The sequence below is a fragment of the Camellia sinensis genome, chromosome 10 (assembly GCF_055761805.1).
Source record: "Camellia sinensis isolate YWXY chromosome 10, ASM5576180v1, whole genome shotgun sequence".
Lineage (NCBI taxonomy): Eukaryota > Viridiplantae > Streptophyta > Magnoliopsida > Ericales > Theaceae > Camellia > Camellia sinensis.
The window spans coordinates 23,993,417-24,012,394 of record NC_138970.1 but is presented as its reverse complement, the minus strand read 5'-3'; the positions used below and the strand labels follow the sequence as shown (position 1 = coordinate 24,012,394).

The 18,978-nt window shown below is 33.1% G+C and overlaps 3 protein-coding genes across 3 annotated transcripts; 2 read left to right on the top strand and 1 right to left on the bottom strand.

The window, feature by feature from the left end:
• Positions 1-274: 274 nt before the first annotated feature.
• LOC114272418 (DHHC-type zinc finger family protein) lies at positions 275-6,512 on the top strand. Its single transcript, XM_028214108.2, has 6 exons — positions 275-919; positions 2,285-2,464; positions 3,400-3,708; positions 4,245-4,469; positions 5,018-5,559; positions 6,094-6,512. Exons 1-5 carry the CDS (start codon positions 803-805, stop codon positions 5,555-5,557), a joined length of 1,371 nt encoding a protein of 456 aa, XP_028069909.2. The 5' UTR covers positions 275-802; the 3' UTR covers positions 5,558-5,559; positions 6,094-6,512.
• Positions 6,513-9,611: 3,099 nt separating this feature from the next.
• On the top strand, positions 9,612-12,815 carry CRD1 (dicarboxylate diiron protein, putative (Crd1)). The gene is made up of 5 exons (XM_028214110.2): positions 9,612-10,312; positions 10,906-10,970; positions 11,459-11,786; positions 12,128-12,226; positions 12,361-12,815. The coding sequence occupies exons 1-5, from the start codon at positions 9,845-9,847 to the stop codon at positions 12,622-12,624; spliced, it is 1,224 nt and encodes a 407-aa protein (XP_028069911.2). The 5' UTR covers positions 9,612-9,844; the 3' UTR covers positions 12,625-12,815.
• A 1,694-nt stretch (positions 12,816-14,509) lies between these two features.
• SIP2;1 (small and basic intrinsic protein 2;1) lies at positions 14,510-18,051 on the bottom strand. Its single transcript, XM_028214111.2, has 3 exons — positions 17,505-18,051; positions 14,981-15,241; positions 14,510-14,875 (listed from the first exon to the last, which is right to left on the bottom strand). Exons 1-3 carry the CDS (start codon positions 17,814-17,816, stop codon positions 14,708-14,710), a joined length of 741 nt encoding a protein of 246 aa, XP_028069912.2. The 5' UTR covers positions 17,817-18,051; the 3' UTR covers positions 14,510-14,707.
• Positions 18,052-18,978: the final 927 nt, after the last annotated feature.

The following is an 18,978-nucleotide window of genomic DNA, read 5'->3' as shown; positions in this document are numbered from 1 at the left end:
TAGATCAGCACTTCCTGCTAGTTGGGTCACATGTGTGCCACAGGATTTTGCTAATGTTCTTTCCCATGATGTTCCTACTCTTCTTTAATTCTCTGCTTGTAGTTTCCTACTTGTTCCCGAGATGATATTTGATTCCAAATTTTGGTTACCGGGCCTTATAGTTATCATATGATATGAGGCCGGCCCGGAGATTATTAACATATAAATAAATAAATAAATTTGTAAAATAGGTAATTAATTAAATTATTTAATAAATCAGTAAATGATACTACCCGCGGAAATACCGGTACAAACTTGGAACATCCGCCTGCCAACATCCTTCTGACAGAGGAGAGAGAAAAAAATTGCTCTGAGAGTTTTAGAGAGAGAAAACAGAAAAAATACAAAAACAAAAACCAAAAACCAACAAATACAACTGTAGATACATATACATACATATAGAGAGAGAAAGAGAAGACGGGACAATTCCTTCTGGTTCTGGGTTAATCCGTCTGCAAATTCGGCTCCATAGAGAGAGAGTGCAGACGCAGCTGGTTTTTTATCTCAAGAATCCCCTTTCGTCTCCTTCTACTCTCTCTCTCTCTATCTCTCGTTGTACCCAAAACCCATCAACGATCTCTCATCTTCTCCACCTCTGTCACATTCAGTCAAATTGAAATTCAAACAATACCCATCATTTGTATTTGTATGTTTAGCTGTGTATTTGTTAAAGTATGAAATTTGGGTTTGGGTTTGGGTTTGGGTTTTGATGTCTTCGTCTCACATGGGTTGCGCGAAAAATCAATAGAAGAAGAGGGTAGTTATGATTGAAAACAATAACAACGATCCAAATTTGGGTCCATCTTCTTCTACAAACCCATCTATGTCCCAAAACAACCCTAAACAGAAGAGGGTTTATCAAGTCTGGAAGGGAAGCAATGTAAGTTTCTCTCTCTCTCTCTCTCTGTCTCTCTTAAGTCGCTCTATTCTATGTGATTGTTTTAATTCGTACTTGGGAACAATTTGGGTACTTTTCATTTCAATTCATTTTGTTCATCATGTTGGTTTTGCAGGTTTCACATATATAATTTATTTATTTATTTATTTGTGAAGTTGGTTATAACTTATAAGGATTGATTTAGCTGCCAAAAATTTATTCTGTCAGTGGTCTTAGAGTTGTAACACTTGAAGAGCTAATAAAGTTTGTGAATTTGAAGCTGCTTTTTTAATTTTTAATTTTTAATTTTTTTTGGCAATCTTGTGATATAATCTTGATTCCTCACCGGCAATGGAAAATTCTGATTTTATCAAAGAAACAAAAGTTTCATACTTTCTTCCCATAATAAGTTCATACAGTCATTTAGCTTGGGTATGTCCAAGTTTTAATAATTTATATATTTATTCTCTTTCTCTTCGCTCCTCGCCATAGTAAACTATTGCTTGGTTGCATGTTTTGTTCGCTTTAAACCTTCAATAGAGAAATAGTAAATCAACTCAATCCGAATAAACTTATTCAATGGTCACTGCTAACCGCTTTGGTCCCAAATTTGGGGTTTTTTTTTTCTGTTTTCCCCAATAAACTTTGGTTCATATTTATTGTGATGCTCATGAATGATTCAAAATATTACAAAGATTTTCATCTTTGGATTGTTGGAGATGGACTTACTTCGATAGTTTGTGTAATGACTTTTGTTTCACTAATTACTACCACCATTCTAGATACGTCGTAGTTTATTGAGATAAAAGTTGGGAGGTTCAATCAGATAATCTCGTATGACGTTGTTATCTTTTCTTTCATATCTAGATTCTTTTTTTTTTTTTGGTTGTTGCCAACGTCTCAAAAGTAAAATGTGTTGGATTTTATTCCTGGTTTAAATCATGCTTTTTATTTTTGAGCTTTCATACATTGTGAGTTAAGCCTCTAGAATCTCAAAGAGCAAAAAGTTTGAATAAATGAATTAACCCTTTATGAAAATGCATGTTCAAGTCCTATATTAATATTCATATACATTTAATACCTTAGCTTGCTTAAATTAGCATTTCAAACACAACGTTTCCACATAATGTGGGTGAAGAATAGTTCACTAGCTTAGTTTGTCCTCCTAAGTTTATATTTTGACACGAAACACTTGATGATTGTTAAACCTTATGCAGATGTCATTTGTTGGTTTACAATTGAAATTATTGAATTAATGCGATTGTGACATTATGAATTTACAAAGCTTTTTCTTTCCTTTCTTTCCCTCCCATCTATCCATCTGCATTTTCCTTTGTTTATTTTATTTTCTTTTATTGATGTTGCCAGAAATTTCTATGTGGGGGAAGATTGATATTTGGTCCCGATGTAGCGTCTTTGTTTTTGTCCACATTCCTAATTGCAGGCCCTGCAATAGTTTTTTGTATAAAAATCTACTGCAATATCACTGAAAGCAAAGGCAAAGATTGGTATGTGGTGCTGGTTGTGGGATCTATCCTCACTATTTTGGTAAGTAATTTAATTTCACTCTGGTTTCCAGCAATTTTAACTACTCCCCACCCCCTTAAAGAAAAATAATAAAGGCAAAACAAAAAATGATATGCTATGTTGAAGAGTAAAATCTGTTTTCCAGATGGAAGTAATTTCCATACTTTGAGACCACTTTATCATGGTTCTCTTTGGTCTGACCCAATTTGAAAGTTGTCCGAAGTTGTAAAATTGTTAAAAGTCAAGAGGCATGAATATTGACATTATGTATTACTATGTAGAAAACATGTAATGGAATAAATATGAAAGAGATGAGTGGATTACTATGGTGGATGCCACTTAACTGTAACTGGACTGGAAATGAAATGCTCACATTTTGTCCTAAAACAGCATTTGCACCAAGTTTATTTTGATTTTCAAGCATTCGAATCATGGCCATTCCATTGCATGTGTAGGTTCTGTTGTATTAGAGACATTTTTCATCATTCATGCTTGAACTTGCTTTGGCCTTACCAACCATGTTGTCTTTATCTTTCCTTCTTGATGCCTCTACTCATTTATTTGAGATTGGTTGTTTTACCTGCTCATTTTGTCTCCAAACTTGCCTTGTTTTTTTGAGTGAGTTTTGAAGAGTATGAGTAGGTTTGTATTTAGGTCTTCAAGCAATGACTTCTTTGTGCTCAACAATAAAACAAAACAAGATTTTGTTGGGTCACTAACTGTTTCTTTCTTTGGTTCCCTTTTTCTTTGAAGAATTATTCCATATCTAGGTGGCTATCTGTATCATTCAAAGGGTGTGGAAACATAGTGGAATACGTACATTTTCATGTGCATGTTTTTCCAATTACCTATTTGCTGATACTTTCTTGATATGGACTGGTGGTTTTTGCTGTTGTTTTAGTTTTACTTTGGGTTAAAACCATATTGAATTCAACATTTTTTATATCTTCATGCAGGATATAACATTTCTCTTATTGACATCCAGTAGAGATCCAGGAATAGTGCCTAGAAACTTAAAGCCTCCTGAATCAGATGAAGCATATGATGCGGGTACCCCTTCGATGGAGTGGGTTAATGGTAGAACCCCTCATTTGACACTACCCCGAATGAAGGATGTGATTATCAATGGGCATACAGTTAAAGTGAAGTACTGTGATACTTGCTTGCTTTACCGTCCTCCCCGTGCTTCTCATTGCTCCATCTGCAATAACTGTGTTCAAAGATTTGACCATCACTGTCCATGGGTTGGTCAGTGCATTGGAGTAGTAAGTAATTTCTGGATGATCTTATCCTCAATGCTTGGAATACTTCTATGAAATGTTGCTATACAAGAAGTGATTCATTCATTTCTGCTATAAATTTTGTGATCTGTATTTCGTCCACTTACAAATAGAAACTTGAACATAAATAAATGCACATTAAAGAAAAAAATTTCACAAAGAGGCACAGATGTTCTGTAATAATTATTTCTTTGTTGCATGCATTCTCTTAATTGTGTGAATGTGTGATTATTTCTTTTGTTCTCTTGAATTATTTTCCTCTTATTCTTATTATTATTTTTTCTCCTTTGTGGAAATTGGATTTGAATTCCAGATGGGATGTTTTAAATTTGAATATCCATGTCATTTGATATCCTATACTATAGTCTTGTAGATAGGATGTCTTATAATTCTATGAAGTGCCATGAGAGACAGATAGGATGAACTCATTTTCATTTAGTCTACAAATAACCATGTAAATTATATACTTCTTATTTTCTTGCCAGAAGAACTAACAATCTTTTTTGCTGATCTGGTTGCAGCGTAATTATCGGTTCTTCTACATGTTCATATTAACATCAACAATCTTATGCATATACGTGTTTGTGTTTTCTTGGATCAACATTCTTCAACGAAAAGAACGCACTGTTTTGAAGGCCATGTCACGAGATTTCTTGTCAGATTTTCTCATAGTGTACTGCTTCATTGCTGTATGGTTTGTGGGTGGACTCACAGTTTTCCATTTCTATCTAACTTGCACAAACCAGGTGACCATTTTTCCTCAAAATGTACAGAATCAAGTGATTTTCAACTGTATAATTGTTATAATATTGTTTTAACATCTCTCACGCTGATGTCCGATGACAGTAACCAAAAGAAAATAAAAGAAAAGAAAGCCCACAATAGAGAAAATAAAAGAAACCCTAAATGGGCCTTCTATGTAATGCTTTTATAGACTGTGATATGGTTTTGGAAATGGGTTTCATTCATATGGATTTTTAAAGCATAGTGAACTATTAAGTTCTTAGAGAACTAATCATATGTGATGGGACCAATGGAGTAGTCAGGGACACTATGTTTAATAAGTTAAATATTAGTGTAGATAGGTTCATTGGAAGAGCCAAAGGATTCTCATATGTCAGCATAATATAATTTAGCTTTTTTCCAATTATCATTTCTTAGCTATATTTATGAACATAGACATATCTGGACATCTTCAAGTATGTACATATAACTGGAATTAATGCATTGTGCTTTTGGGGGTTTATATATTATGTGACTGTTGTGATTTGTTGTGATTTTTGAACTTGAGCAGACGACTTATGAGAACTTTCGTTATCGATATGACAAGAAGGAGAATCCATATAACAAGGGGACGATAAATAACCTTAGAGAAGTCTTTTTTTCCAAAATTCCACCTTCATTGAATGATTTCCGGGCATTAGTGCACGAATATGAAAATGTAGTGATGGAGTCCACAACTCCAAACCTTGTGGGAAGCCTTGGTAGCTCAAAAGAGAAGATTGATATTGAGATGGGAAATCTTGCTGAGGAGAGTGGCTATTCTCTTCCTGAAATTTTGCGCAATTTGAATTACGATGAAATAGAGGAAAATTTTAAATCTGACGGAGATGGAAGAATAGATTCGGAACCATATTTCTTTTCTGTTGAAGAGACAAGGCTTTCTACTCAGAGCTCCATGGCCGAAGAAGATGAGTCTCATGAAGAGGGTAAAACCGACATTGGGTGTAGCTCACATCAAACTATGGGGAGCTCCATTGTTGAAAACGGGACTGATGTAGAGGAGAGGGGTGATGAATCTCATCATACCACAACGACATCTCGTCAAGACTAAAGGTAAATAATGTTCAATTAGTAACATTTTATAATGTAAAACTTCGATTTTCTTTCTTAATATACTGTTAGGAATAGATACACCTAACCAAAATCGGTGAGAACACGAAATACAAACAGGAATAAAACAAGAATCCAAATCCAATACACAGATTTATGTGATTCACCCCAGTATAGTGTTTATGTTCACTGTGTGCATGCTTAAAAGTTTGATTCATTTACATGGTTAGAAACTGGTTCTTTGTGTTTGCAATAAACAATGATGCAGAAATGCTATGAGAAAAAAAAAATGGTAAAACTTTAATGTGGTTTACAATCACTTTCTAACCATGGTTAGTACATAATCCAAATTTTGGTACGTTATCTTCTTTTTTTTTTGCAAGTTATGTTATCTATCTTTGTCCCCATTATGTTCTCATTGTCTTTCTTATTTTATTTTATTTTTATGTTACTTTGTTTTTCCTCCTCTTTTATTTGAACATGAAATTACCGTAGAAAAAAGAGATGTCGATTACAATGTTTTTTTTTTTTTAACAGGTTTGCTTTGGGAAATCTTTTTATGGCAGAAATACAGTGATGTGGATGATGAGGATCGCTTGTTTTTTTCCTGGTGCCAGTATATTTTCGCTTGGGAGGCTATTTGAGCTCTCCAATTGGACAATTATACTGAAAATTTGAAAAGATTAGTCAAAAATATTTCAAACTCATGCTTGTTGTAAGTAGTAATTCATCTCAAAATAATGCAGGAACTTGCAACAGAACCAAGCAATCCTGTAAGGGTGAAAATGTTCAGTAGGTTCTCCCCCTATCTTCTCCTCTTTTTTTTTGTTTTTTGGGTTTTCTTTTATAATCATTGAGACTTGAATTGGAGATTTCTTTATTAGTTAGCCAGGGATTGTAGAATAAAGCAGATTGATGGTTGTTTGGAAGGTGAATTAGATTGAACCTTTTGCTGATTTCGTTCTCTTTTTGGTTTGTCATTCCTAAAGATTATTTTGTGAGATGTACAGGTGATTTACACTACATTTGAAGGAAGCTTGTGTTTGTTATCGTTTTTGTTTTTTGTGTTTTGTTCTCAAAATCAGAAAACAAAAATTGAAAATGTGTTTCGCCAACTGTTTTGGGAAAATTGTATGGAAAGCCGTGTTTATTTATTTTTCTTTGGGTACATTTGTCATTATTTTTTTATTTTTTAAACCATAAAAAAAATGAAAATAACCTACAAAATATTAAAAATGAAGACGACTCTAAGAGCATAGCATCCACAGTGGGCTTCTAAGCTTATGAAAAAAAGATAAATTATAAATACACCCTCTAAGATTTAATTAAAATACGAATCATCCTCTGTGATTTTGAAAATTACATTTCACCTCCCTCAGGTTTTTAATTTTATAACAAATTATCTATTTTATTAATAAATTATCATGTCAATTAACAGTTTTTAATAATATTATAAATATGTTTTAATTAATAATTTAGGTAATTTTATTATTGCATAGGAGAGTAATTATAAATTTTATTTTTTTAGTTAATTTTGTTAAATAAAAAATTCTAATAAGAGAGTATTTGTAATTTTTCAAATTATAAAGAATAATTTGTACTTTAAACAAATTTAAGAATGTATTTATAATTTATCTATGAAAAAAAAAAAAAAAAAAAAAAAAAAGAAGCCGCAGTTAGTTAACTAACTAGCACGCGTCATTGCTAACTAATAAATTAACCAAAAACTTAGAGGGGGGGGGGGGGGGAAAAAAACTCGGTCATAACTATTTTAATATCTAACACTGGCATCAAATTAATTCATGCATTTGAGATGCTCTAATCAAATATCATTTTTAACTTCAGAGAAGACACATGCAACTTATTAGGGAAATTCTAATATACACCCTTTAAAGAGGATAAATTATATGTACTTTTAATTATATATATATATATTTTTTTTTAAATTATGACCAAATTTTTTTTTAGTTATGACTTATAAATTATTTAGTTATACCTCATATTATATTTAGTTATGATATTTATTTTTTTAATTATGATTCAAAAAAATTAAAATTATATCACCTTTTTTTAATTATAAAATATATAGAGTGCACACATAATGTTTCCCAACTTATTATTGCGTGCATTTATTAATTAATTCAAAAATGATTTTTCTCCTGATTTCCACCCTCCCCCCAAACAGCCCGAAACAGATAGAAGAAAAAGAGAAAGAGAAAGAGAAAGAGAGAAAGAGAATAGAGAGAGAGAGAGGGCCAATCCTCCGCCTCCGCCGCCGCCGATCAATGGCAGATCGACCGGTCGATCGTCGCAGCAGCTCGTCTCTTTCGATCTCTCTGTCTCTCTCTCTCTCTCTGCTACTTCTTCTTCCTTCTTCTTCTTCTTTTCTGATTGAAAAAAAAAAAAAATTCAAAACGACGAAACGATGTCGTTTTTGGATTCGAGGGGATTCGGAGATCTCTCTTTCGAGCTACGTAGCACAACTGTTAATTAATTATGGTCCGTTTGTTTTCAGACGTAGAATAGAGGGGATTAATAGTGAGGGAATTAAGTAAAATTGTATTTGTTTTGATAATAGTTGTTAATGTAAGAATTGTTAAATTATTTTTACATAAAATATAAAAAAATATAAAAAATTAAACATTAATGTTCAAAAAAAAATTCCCAATATGTAAAAAATAATAAAAAATAATAAAAAAATTTCTAATATTCTCACTATTTTTCTAATACCACCTCCACCTCCACCTCCACCTCCACCTCCTTCATCTCAATCCCCCTTCCAATCTCCATCTTAATCCCCTCCTCCATCCTAATCCATTTCTTAACTCTATAAACAAACACAACACTAAGCCTCACCTCCATCTTAATTTCATTCCATTCATTACACCCTAAACACAAACGAGGCCATGTGTATCGACAAGAGTGATATTTAGTTAAAAAAAACATTAACTTCGCAAGATAGAGTACACCAATGTAATAAGTAATGATTAATTGTTTAAATTAATGGTAGATCAAGAAATAAAATGACACAAATATAATAATTTGAGGAATAAATTGAATTTTTCCACCCCTCCAATAACATATAAACAAGAGGCAAGAGAGTAACCAAACAACAGCTACAGTAATATTACAAACATTAACAAATATATTAATTAACATCCATCTATCTATACTATGGTGGTCCATTTGGAAATAAATTATTTTAATTGATTATGTAATTTCTTGAGAAAAGACACCAAAAAAAGTAAAGAGTGATGTAACAGTGTTTTATTTTATTGATTATTTTAACCTAAGATGAGTTATTTTAACTCATCCCAATTTTAACCCATCCCAATATATAAAGGGAATGCCAAATGTAACACTAACTAGTTTGTCCAAAATACTCCAATATAACTGACATGTTTTTTTGTAATTTAAGATCAAAGTCAAATTTAAATCAAAATTCATAGCTTATTATAGGTTTAATAGCATACTTATCAAGTGTGCATACCCCATTAGTATTAACAAATATAAGGTTTATATGTGAGTTTCACTACTTGACAGCCTATACCTAGTTAACAAGTTTGTTGAAATATTTACTTGTGTTTTTTAACATTATGAAACAACTATTGACTAAAAATAAAAATAAAATCTGATTTTGTTTTTATTTTTTTGAGGGGAGGGGGGTGTTAGGAAGCAACCATTTAATCTGATTGGATAAATTATGTACCAAACTTGTAATATAAATGATTAATAATTTATTCATCGAATTTATTCAATTTAAATTCGTTTGAATGAGTTTCAAATCTTCAAAATGGGAAATTCTGACTCATTCGAATAAATTTAAATAAAATAAATTTAATAGAGGTATCAGTGCTAAATATAAATTGTGGAATAAGAGAATCAAAGTACAAGCAAACAACAATGATTCATCCCACTAAAAACATCACCACTAATAGCACTAACGTATTAAAAAAGTAAAAAAAAATAAAAAAAAATACAACTCCAAGACTAAAACATCACATCATTAATAATGAGACCTACTACCACCTAATTAGTGCTCCCAAGCATTTTTCGCAAGCAAATGAAGACCACACAAGTCCATTGTAGTCCAAGTGGAGCACCATATATCTCACAACCCATGAGAATCAAGCTAGCCCATCACCATCTTCCACGTGTCAATTACCCATTTAAACTCACAGATTTCATTGGATGAGATCATATCATCACCTCACCAGCATTCTTATAAAATTCAATCCCTTCCCACCCCACCCATCTCCTAAATTGCAACCTTCACAGAGCTCCAACAATGGCAGCAGAGATGGCCTTAGTAAAACCCATCTCCATCTCCAAATTCAATCTAACAAGAACCCCCACCACCACCACCACCACCAAATTCTCCACCACCACCACCGCCATGTCCGCCACCACCACCACCACCACCACGACGGGGCCAATCAGGGCAAAGGCGGCGAAGAAGGGGATAAAGGAGAGTCTACTGACGCCGAGGTTTTACACCACGGATTTTGATGAAATGGAGATGCTGTTTAACACGGAGATTAATAAGAAGCTGAATCAGGAGGAGTTTGAAGCTTTGTTGCAGGAATTCAAGACGGATTACAATCAGACGCATTTTGTGAGGAACAAGGAGTTCAAGGAGGCTGCTGATCAGATGCAGGGACCTCTTCGCCAGATCTTTGTTGAGTTTTTGGAGAGGTCTTGTACTGCTGAGTTCTCTGGTTTTCTTCTCTACAAAGAACTCGGAAGAAGACTCAAGGTGAGTCACTCACTCACTCACTCACTCACTCACTCACTCACTCCTAGCTCCATTTTCTCTCTCTTTGATTTCTGAAAATTATGACTAACTGTGGTTTTTCAGGTAATTTATGGGTCAATTTTACTTTTATTTCTTAATTTTTTTCACTTTTGGGTAAATTACATTCACTTCTCATGTGTTTTGAAAAATAATTATCATAATTATATGCGGCTCTCTTGTAATCTAAATAAAGTCACATAATATTTAATCTCTTTTTAATCAATAATTTTTTTGATCATAAAAATAAAAAGAATGATATTATCATCACTTTTAAATTGACATATATATTTTATTTATTTATTTTATGGTTTCATACCATCTAACTTAACTTTAAATGGAGGGTTATGTTTATGCCTTTTTGTTTTGTAGTTACAAGCAGTGTATCATAATCGTTCTCTCTGTAATTATGTTAGAAGTGTAGAACATTTTTTTTTAATTTAAAAAAGTGTGTTGTATTTCACTTATAAAGTATCAATTTCATAGTTCATTATGAGTTATATCAATCTTCATAGATTTTTTTGTTTGAGTGACTAACATTGAATTGGATTATGCAGAAAACCAACCCTGTGGTGGCCGAGATTTTCTCCCTCATGTCTAGAGATGAAGCCAGGCATGCTGGGTACGCATACCACCACCTTCAATAATTTTTTTTTAAACTCTCTCTCAGTATATGAAATTCCCACAATTGTACTGTTAGAAGTGTATTGAAATAGTTGAATAGAAAGATTTGGAGATAGAGGTTCCTTACCCTTTTTCTCCTTGAGATTCTCTATTCTCAAATTTCTATGCTGCTTGTCTTATTATACTTCTAATCGTTAAATTATTTCTCAAAATTCCCAACGGTTAGAGTGGATTTGGGTCTACAGGATTCTCGCCATATTCTTTGGCCATGGATCCTTTGTCTCTAAATTTTTTCGTCTCCACCAATGTATTTCCAACTATAGAGTCATGTTTCGAAATTCTGGTACTTTAAATTCTCAGAATGATTTGTGGATAGGAGATCTGTGTTCCCTCAGCCATATTGGTGAAGTTATAGCTCGTAGCTACTAATTTTAAAAGAGAAAAATAAAAATGCATTATTGTTGAAATGCAATTTTTTTCTTGCAGGTTCTTGAACAAGGGATTATCTGATTTCAATTTGGCACTCGACTTGGGATTCTTGACAAAGGCAAGAAAGTACACATTCTTCAAGCCAAAGTTCATATTCTATGCAACATATCTAAGTGAGAAAATTGGATACTGGAGGTACATAACCATATACAGGCATCTGAAGGCGAATCCAGAGTACCAATGCTATCCCATCTTCAAGTACTTTGAGAACTGGTGCCAGGATGAGAACCGGCATGGCGATTTCTTCTCTGCTCTGATGAAGGCTCAGCCCCAGTTCCTCAATGACTGGAAGGCTAAGTTGTGGGCTCGCTTCTTCTGCCTCTCGGTATCATTCTTTCATCCTCAACTACAACTCTATAATTTTACTTTTACTTTTATTAAAAAACAATTATATGTCGCACTTTTTTCAATATACGAAGTTCTAGATGAGGGTTTGTGGGCTTACTTTGGATCCTGAATTGTTTAGCTTGTAGAGTTTGTTGAGCGTAGTATTCATGCAAAAAATCGGATTAATTAGACATTATTGATAGCCTACATAATTGAATCATGATTTAGTCATAAGAGTTATGCTATTTGAGCAATTTGTACTTTTACATGAATAATTTGCTTGATGGACTCTACAAAATGGACAGTTTGAGTTTAGCAAAATATGTTTGTGGTGTGCAGGTATATGTGACAATGTACCTCAACGATTGCCAACGCACAGCTTTCTATGAAGGCATTGGCCTCAACACCAAAGAATTCGACATGCATGTCATCATCGAGGTTATTTTCTCCTCTGAAATTCGAATTTCAATAACCACAATTTGTTCTTTCAAATTCAAACCATCACAACACACATTTCATCAAATTGAGTTTTCACAACTGTGCTATTGTTTTATTTTTATTTTTTTTGGCAGACGAACAGGACAACTGCAAGGATATTTCCGGCAGTGCCGGATGTTGAGAATCCAGAGTTCAAGAGAAAGCTAGATCGGATGGTGGAGATCAACCAGAAGCTGATAGCAGTTGGGGATAGCGAAGACATTGGTTTGGTGAAGAACTTGAAAAGGATTCCTCTGATTGCTGCACTTGCTTCTGAACTCTTGGCCGCATATACAATGCCACCCATTGAATCAGGATCAGTTGATTTTGCAGAGTTCGAACCTCAACTTGTTTACTGAACAACACTTTTTGGGAGAAAATTTGTTTTAATTAGTCTCTTTTCTTCAGATTGTTGTATGAGTCTGTAGTTTACTGTTTGTAATCACCACAAACTCTGTACTGCATTATTGGATAATTAAATTGAGGAAACACTGTTGTAAAGAGGGCAACCCCTACTTTTGTTAGTATATTGTGGTAGAAATTTGGATCATATTATCTAATGCCATATAATTAATAATTTTTACAGCTTTTTAATAATTGATATGAGGAATCAATCTATAATATTGAGTGAATCTCATGAAATCAAAATTTTATTACTTCAAAATAAATCAAAGAGTTTTACGTAGTCAGATCTTTGAGGAAACGATTCTATCTTTCAAAAACACCATTTTGTTTTAAACATCATGCATTGGATGGTGAATCAAGAAACTATTTTACATTAGTATTTCACAAAAGGGCTCATATTTTGATCAAATTTATAATATTTACTATAATAATCGCTACCTCTATTAAACATCACCACCTTAATGCTATGTTTTGTTGAAAATTTTGTAAAGGAATTTGAAAAGAAAAAGAGAAAAAGTAGCTAAAATATGAATAAAACTCAGCACAACGTAATTACATTCCTACATTGCTTTTTTAACTTCCATTTGGAAAATTTTGTATTTACCAAAAGTTAACGACATTAAGATGTTGGATTCATAGACAACGGTAACATCTCAGCTCTAAGCGCATCTTAGCACCCAAACACTATTCTAAGGGCCCTCGAGGTAAAATTAGCATTGAATCCATTCATTCCCCATGTCCACGACCGTGATAAGCGAAAGAGGGAACCATGTATCGAAGACACCTTCACCTTCCGCGATTCCAGCATTTTTCGATCTCCTCAACGACGGGCTCTTCTACTCCAATAATTAGTTGTTTGTGCTATTGCTTTTATAGATTTCTGGTTTCTATGCAGGAGTTCGACGTTTTTCAGGTGGCATTTCTGGAGTTTCTTCATTTTTGTTTGGACTATGATTTGCTTAGGATTTGGTTCCTTGCTGTCTTTTATGTTTGGTTGTCTTAACCCTCCTTTTCTTTTTTAGAGTCTGCTAACTGTTTGTATGTTGGAAACTTTGTTTCATGTTGCCTTATTAATGCAGTTTATCATTCCTCACCAAAAAAAATTAAAAAATTAATAAATAAATAAAAAAGAAGAAGAATAATCATAAAGGGAAAAGTCATCAATGAAGGAAATAATCCTTTAAGCAATTCACACCTGTATTAAAACATCCAAAATCAAGTGAAGGAAGGATATCATTCTAATCAATCTTTCTATTTTATTTTATTTTATTTTTTGGATCAAGAATTTTCTTTCCGACATTCTCAACACAAGGACTAAATTTTATTTGCATATACCATTATCTAGATAATCATTGCCAACCACGTGAGAATTATACATTATTTGAATATTCCAATTACTGAAATTAAAGGATAATTTATCAAGTTTCGACATAAAAATCAAATTCCATCTCATAATCAGTACACATACTGCATCTTCTAAAATAAGGGAACAACTAGCAACTTCCCTAACAACTCAATATAAACTCGATATCAATTTCAGGCTCCATTTCCTACGCTAACCAGAGACTTCTTATCAATCAATCACTTTCGTTCCTCTTCTATTTATATATTTTCATTGGGGCTTATTTAAATTAATCAAGAACAACTGGCCCTTTGATTGGCCAAAGTATATGACTGAACTGGGTATCAGACGAATTAATCTATCAAGTTTCAAGTGTTTTCACTGATTTTCTTTCTTATCACATATCCATTCCGAGTTTCCGACACAGCCTGCAGAAAACTTTTGAACCTGATATTTATGCTGTTCTTGGTGTGCATGTGGAGAGAAAGAGAGAGGATCAGAGAGAACCAGTTGCTTGAATCAACAATGCAAATCAATACTTACAAATTGGATGGCCAAAAGGAATTCAAATGCAGAAAACAGAGTGAATTCCTTCCGTCCAATCTCCTGGTGGGCTTAGTGTATGCATGCTCACCTCCAATACTTACAGATTTAAAATTACAACAGACTCAAATGCAGATTGAGAGGTATCACCTTTATTCTGATTTTTTAATCTTTGTGTTTGTCTTCTCTTCTTTGGGCGGTTGGACTAGCAACTTGAACGTCCATACTGCCAGTAGAGTTGCCTCCATTGGAGCAAGCCAGTAAACAAGTATATGTTCCTTTCCCAAATGTTCCCCACGAGCATAAGCCCAACCCATCACCTAGGAAACGCAGAACACTGTAACCTCACTCGTACTAAAATATTTTTCAAATCTTAAACAACTTAACAAGAAAAGAAATCAAAGACTAAAATTGAAAGTACTTACAGAGGCTGGGTTCATACATCCACCGGTTAGATCGGAACCAAGTATATGAAGAGAAAGCTTGGAGACACTGGAGATCCAAGTTTTCCTATAAAAACTTCCAGGGATGTTTCTGGAAAGCCCGAGCGAGATCATCACAATAGCAAATGTCAGAAATCCCTCCGTCAATGCACCTCGGTGGATGTCAACCTTCAGACTTGGCCCACGTCCTATTTCAGGAAAGGTCCCAATGATGAGCTTAACCCCAGTAATAGCTCCAAACACCTAAAAAACATATAAAAAGGAAAAAAAAAAAAACGTACATTAGAATTCGCCATTTTAATTTGCAAGTCATTTCGTAACCAAAGGTAAGCTTGTCTATTTCTAAACCCTTTTTTTTTAGTTTTAAATGTGCAATATTACAAGTCACGGGAGGTCCCTTTTTTTTTCATTTGTAAATTAAATTCCTCTTTCAACAAAATCTGTGCCATTTTAAAGCCATATCTTCTCATAACGTTGTCCCAAAACTGGGAGGAAGCTAGTTGGCCTTACAAATTTGGAGACGCCATTCTCAGATGTATGTCAAACTAATACATTTTTTCGGGTAGCAAGCAAAACTAAAATATTTAGGACAAGCGTTTGTTAAGTTTAATCATTACTTTTTCATTTTTCAACAAATTGAGAGGTAGCTAACTCAAGTACACTAACGGAACGCCAATTCAGTGTCCTCATGATGCACTACAAAAGCATCACACTGGTCGATGAAAATTCAAGCAACCCAATGATTAGGTTTGTTACATTCATAACAATCTAAAATATTCAGTTTCAGTTTTCAAAAAACGTTAGCAACAATTTATTTATTTATTATAACAAAAGGGAACTACACAAAATTTGGTGGGACAGGCAACAATAAAACTATTTTTTGGACCCAATCCATCAGCCAGCACCCCGCATTGTGAAGATCAATGAGTTACGGTGATGTGGCACAGCTTTGAATACTCAAATATAGAAGGCTTGTCAACGAGTTTAAGTGATACAAGAAGAGTGCAGGGTTTGTAGATGAAGAAAAAGCAAAATTGGGTTTATATTCAAACTTGCAGCTTGTAAGTTTTTCGGAGAACTAGGGATTTTAACGCTCTGGATGGCAACCAAACTGTGGGGTTTTGGGGTTAAAACCAAGGTCTAAGATAGGATAAGAGGTTACGGTTTATTAGGTCTTAATATGAAAGAATTTCAAGGTTAAAAAGGAAGTTGTTCTATAGCTATGAATAGTAACCTGAGAATAGTAATCAGAGAACAAAACGAATCATGCCCAACCCAAACATCCATCCAAAAACAAATATTCCCCTATTTCCCACAACAAAATGACCAAATCCTTAGAATGAATCCAAACCAGGAAAAAGGCATTTTCAGGGACAAAGTTGAAATGAACCCACGTTGAAAACCTTTAACTTCCATTCTTGCTTCAAATAAATTAGATAAATTCTTAGTTCTGTAATCAATATATCAATTACGTCTCCACAAGCAATACCAATTAAATTAAAAAACTCTGGATCCTACTAATTAAAGGACAAATTTTGTACTATGACGAATCCCCCATACGAAGCAAGCACCTCGCACTCATGACAACTTTCTAGCATCCACTTCTGTAAAATCACCATAAACTTCCCTATATGATGCAAATAACCCATCATGCCCACAACTTCCCGTGTATCATACACGTAAATAAAGAAGACAATATCTTTAATGATTTCACCACATAAAGTAAAAACAAATCCCAAGGGAGAGAAACCTAATCAGCATCTTAGTTACTCTACTGAAACAAAAAGCAAAGCTCAACAGAAGTATAAGCTAATAAACTCCCCACTTCGATAAACCATCACCTAGTTGTTGTCTCATGTCTAATGAAGAACCATAGCACCTTTGATGACTAGCCTAAGGAAATTCAAAGACCAACCAATACAATTCAAGATAACCAACAACAAAATTCAAAAAAAATAGTAAATTAATGGAACTTAAAAGCTGTTAAAGAAAGACAGCTCAATTAGAAGGCAAGTCGAATCACAATTCCTTCAAACTAAGGTCAAACCAAACTTAGACTTTAATTAATCAAAACCGAATCAAGCAACAATTGGTTCACAAAAGTAAAGTAAAAAATCCAAAAAAAAAAAAAACAAACGAAAAAAAAAAAAAAAAAAAAAAACCCATACTTTATATTTTTAAGGATCATGCTAATGACAGGCTAGCTGTTAAGATGAAGAAAATGCCAAGATATTTAAAATTTCAATATGCCTTTTACATATTCCTACACTTTGACATATTTCTATACAATTTAATACACTTTTTTACATATAAATTGATAAAAGTAGCCTTTTTTAAACACAAAACAAAAAACCATAATTTCCAAGTAAATAAACCAACACAATTCAATCAAAGGTATGGAATATTCCCAAAACCAATTATTCCAATCAAAACCCATCTCAAAATTTAAAAAAAAAAAACAAAAACAAAAACAAAAACAAAAGTAAGCATGAAATCGAAAGCTAACCTGAGCAGGAATTCTGGCACCAACAGTGAAGAGGAATCGACTGAAATCCCCAGAAATTGAACTTGCCAAGACGGTGAGAGGATTATAGGTCGCGCCTTTTGTGATTTTACCCAAATATGCGAAGAAGAACATGTTGAGGATGGAGAGAACACACTTGATGGCTTCAGCCTTGGGTTCATGGAATCCTAACCCTAGAAAGCTGTGAACGAACATCTTGATGAGAACACCAGACCAAACCCACATGAAAGATTGCATGAAATCTAAGACGATTAGCCTCATTCCACCTCCACCACGACCTACAGCACCAGCCATTTTCTCTCTCTCTCTCTCTCTCTCTCTCTCTCTCTCTCTCGTCAACAACACTGGTTAAATTGGAATAACTGATTTTTATAACTATTTATTTACTTTTGGGAACCACTGGTTCGATGTTGTTATTGTAATGTCTTTCTTTGCGTGGAAATTCAAAGAAGTTATCGGACACACGGGTTTGGGAATGCTCCCAGCAGGATTCTCCCAATTTCGTTGTTACCTCTACTAATTAATATATTAATATATATTATAATATTATTATTGGTCATATTATAAATTATAAATATTTTAAAATTATATTACATATATTAATTGATACATATAATTTTATTTTCTCAATTTATTAATACGTATTAAATTTTAAAATATAATATTATTTTTTATAATATATATTAATTAATTATACGTATTCTTATTATTTAAATCGATTTATTTTTTTCCTAAGTTTTAATTATTTTTGTTTGTTCTTTCCTTACTTTAAAACTCTAATTGATCTCACAAAAATTCACTATTATTATCAATATCATTATTTTTTATTATATTATTACTTGCAGATAAAAGAAAATTTGAATAAAATCAAATAATGAATGAGAGTAACAATTAAAATAATTTTTTAAAACAACCTATCCAAAAGGCGATAAGTATTCACACAAATATCAAAGTACAATTATTAATTTATGATTTTTTTTTACATAAAAACGAATATTCAACTTGTTTTTGTTAGGGGTTTTTTTTTTTAAGGTTCCTGGTATTAACATTTTATAGCATAAAAGACACCAAATATTTTCATAATGTCTAAAGGTCCCTCAAGTTGATCCAGAGAAAATTGGTCCAGAGAAAATTCATCCAGAGAATTCAACCCAGAGAAAATTCAAATTTCTCTGAGTTCAGTTTGACCAATTTTCTCTATTTCTCTGACCTTCCAGAGAATTTTTCAGATAAAATTTATACAATGGTTAAAATCCCAGAAAATTTCTCTGGATAGAAATTTTTTGACAAACTAATTACTACCAAATCTGTGAAATGAAAAAATTCATTCTGCACTCTCCTTATGATAATTTATATATAAATGAGTCAAAAACATAAACAAAAAGTCACATTACCCATGATAATAGAGAACTCCCTTCAACCAAAACCGAATCTGAAAGCAAAATACTTGATCCAA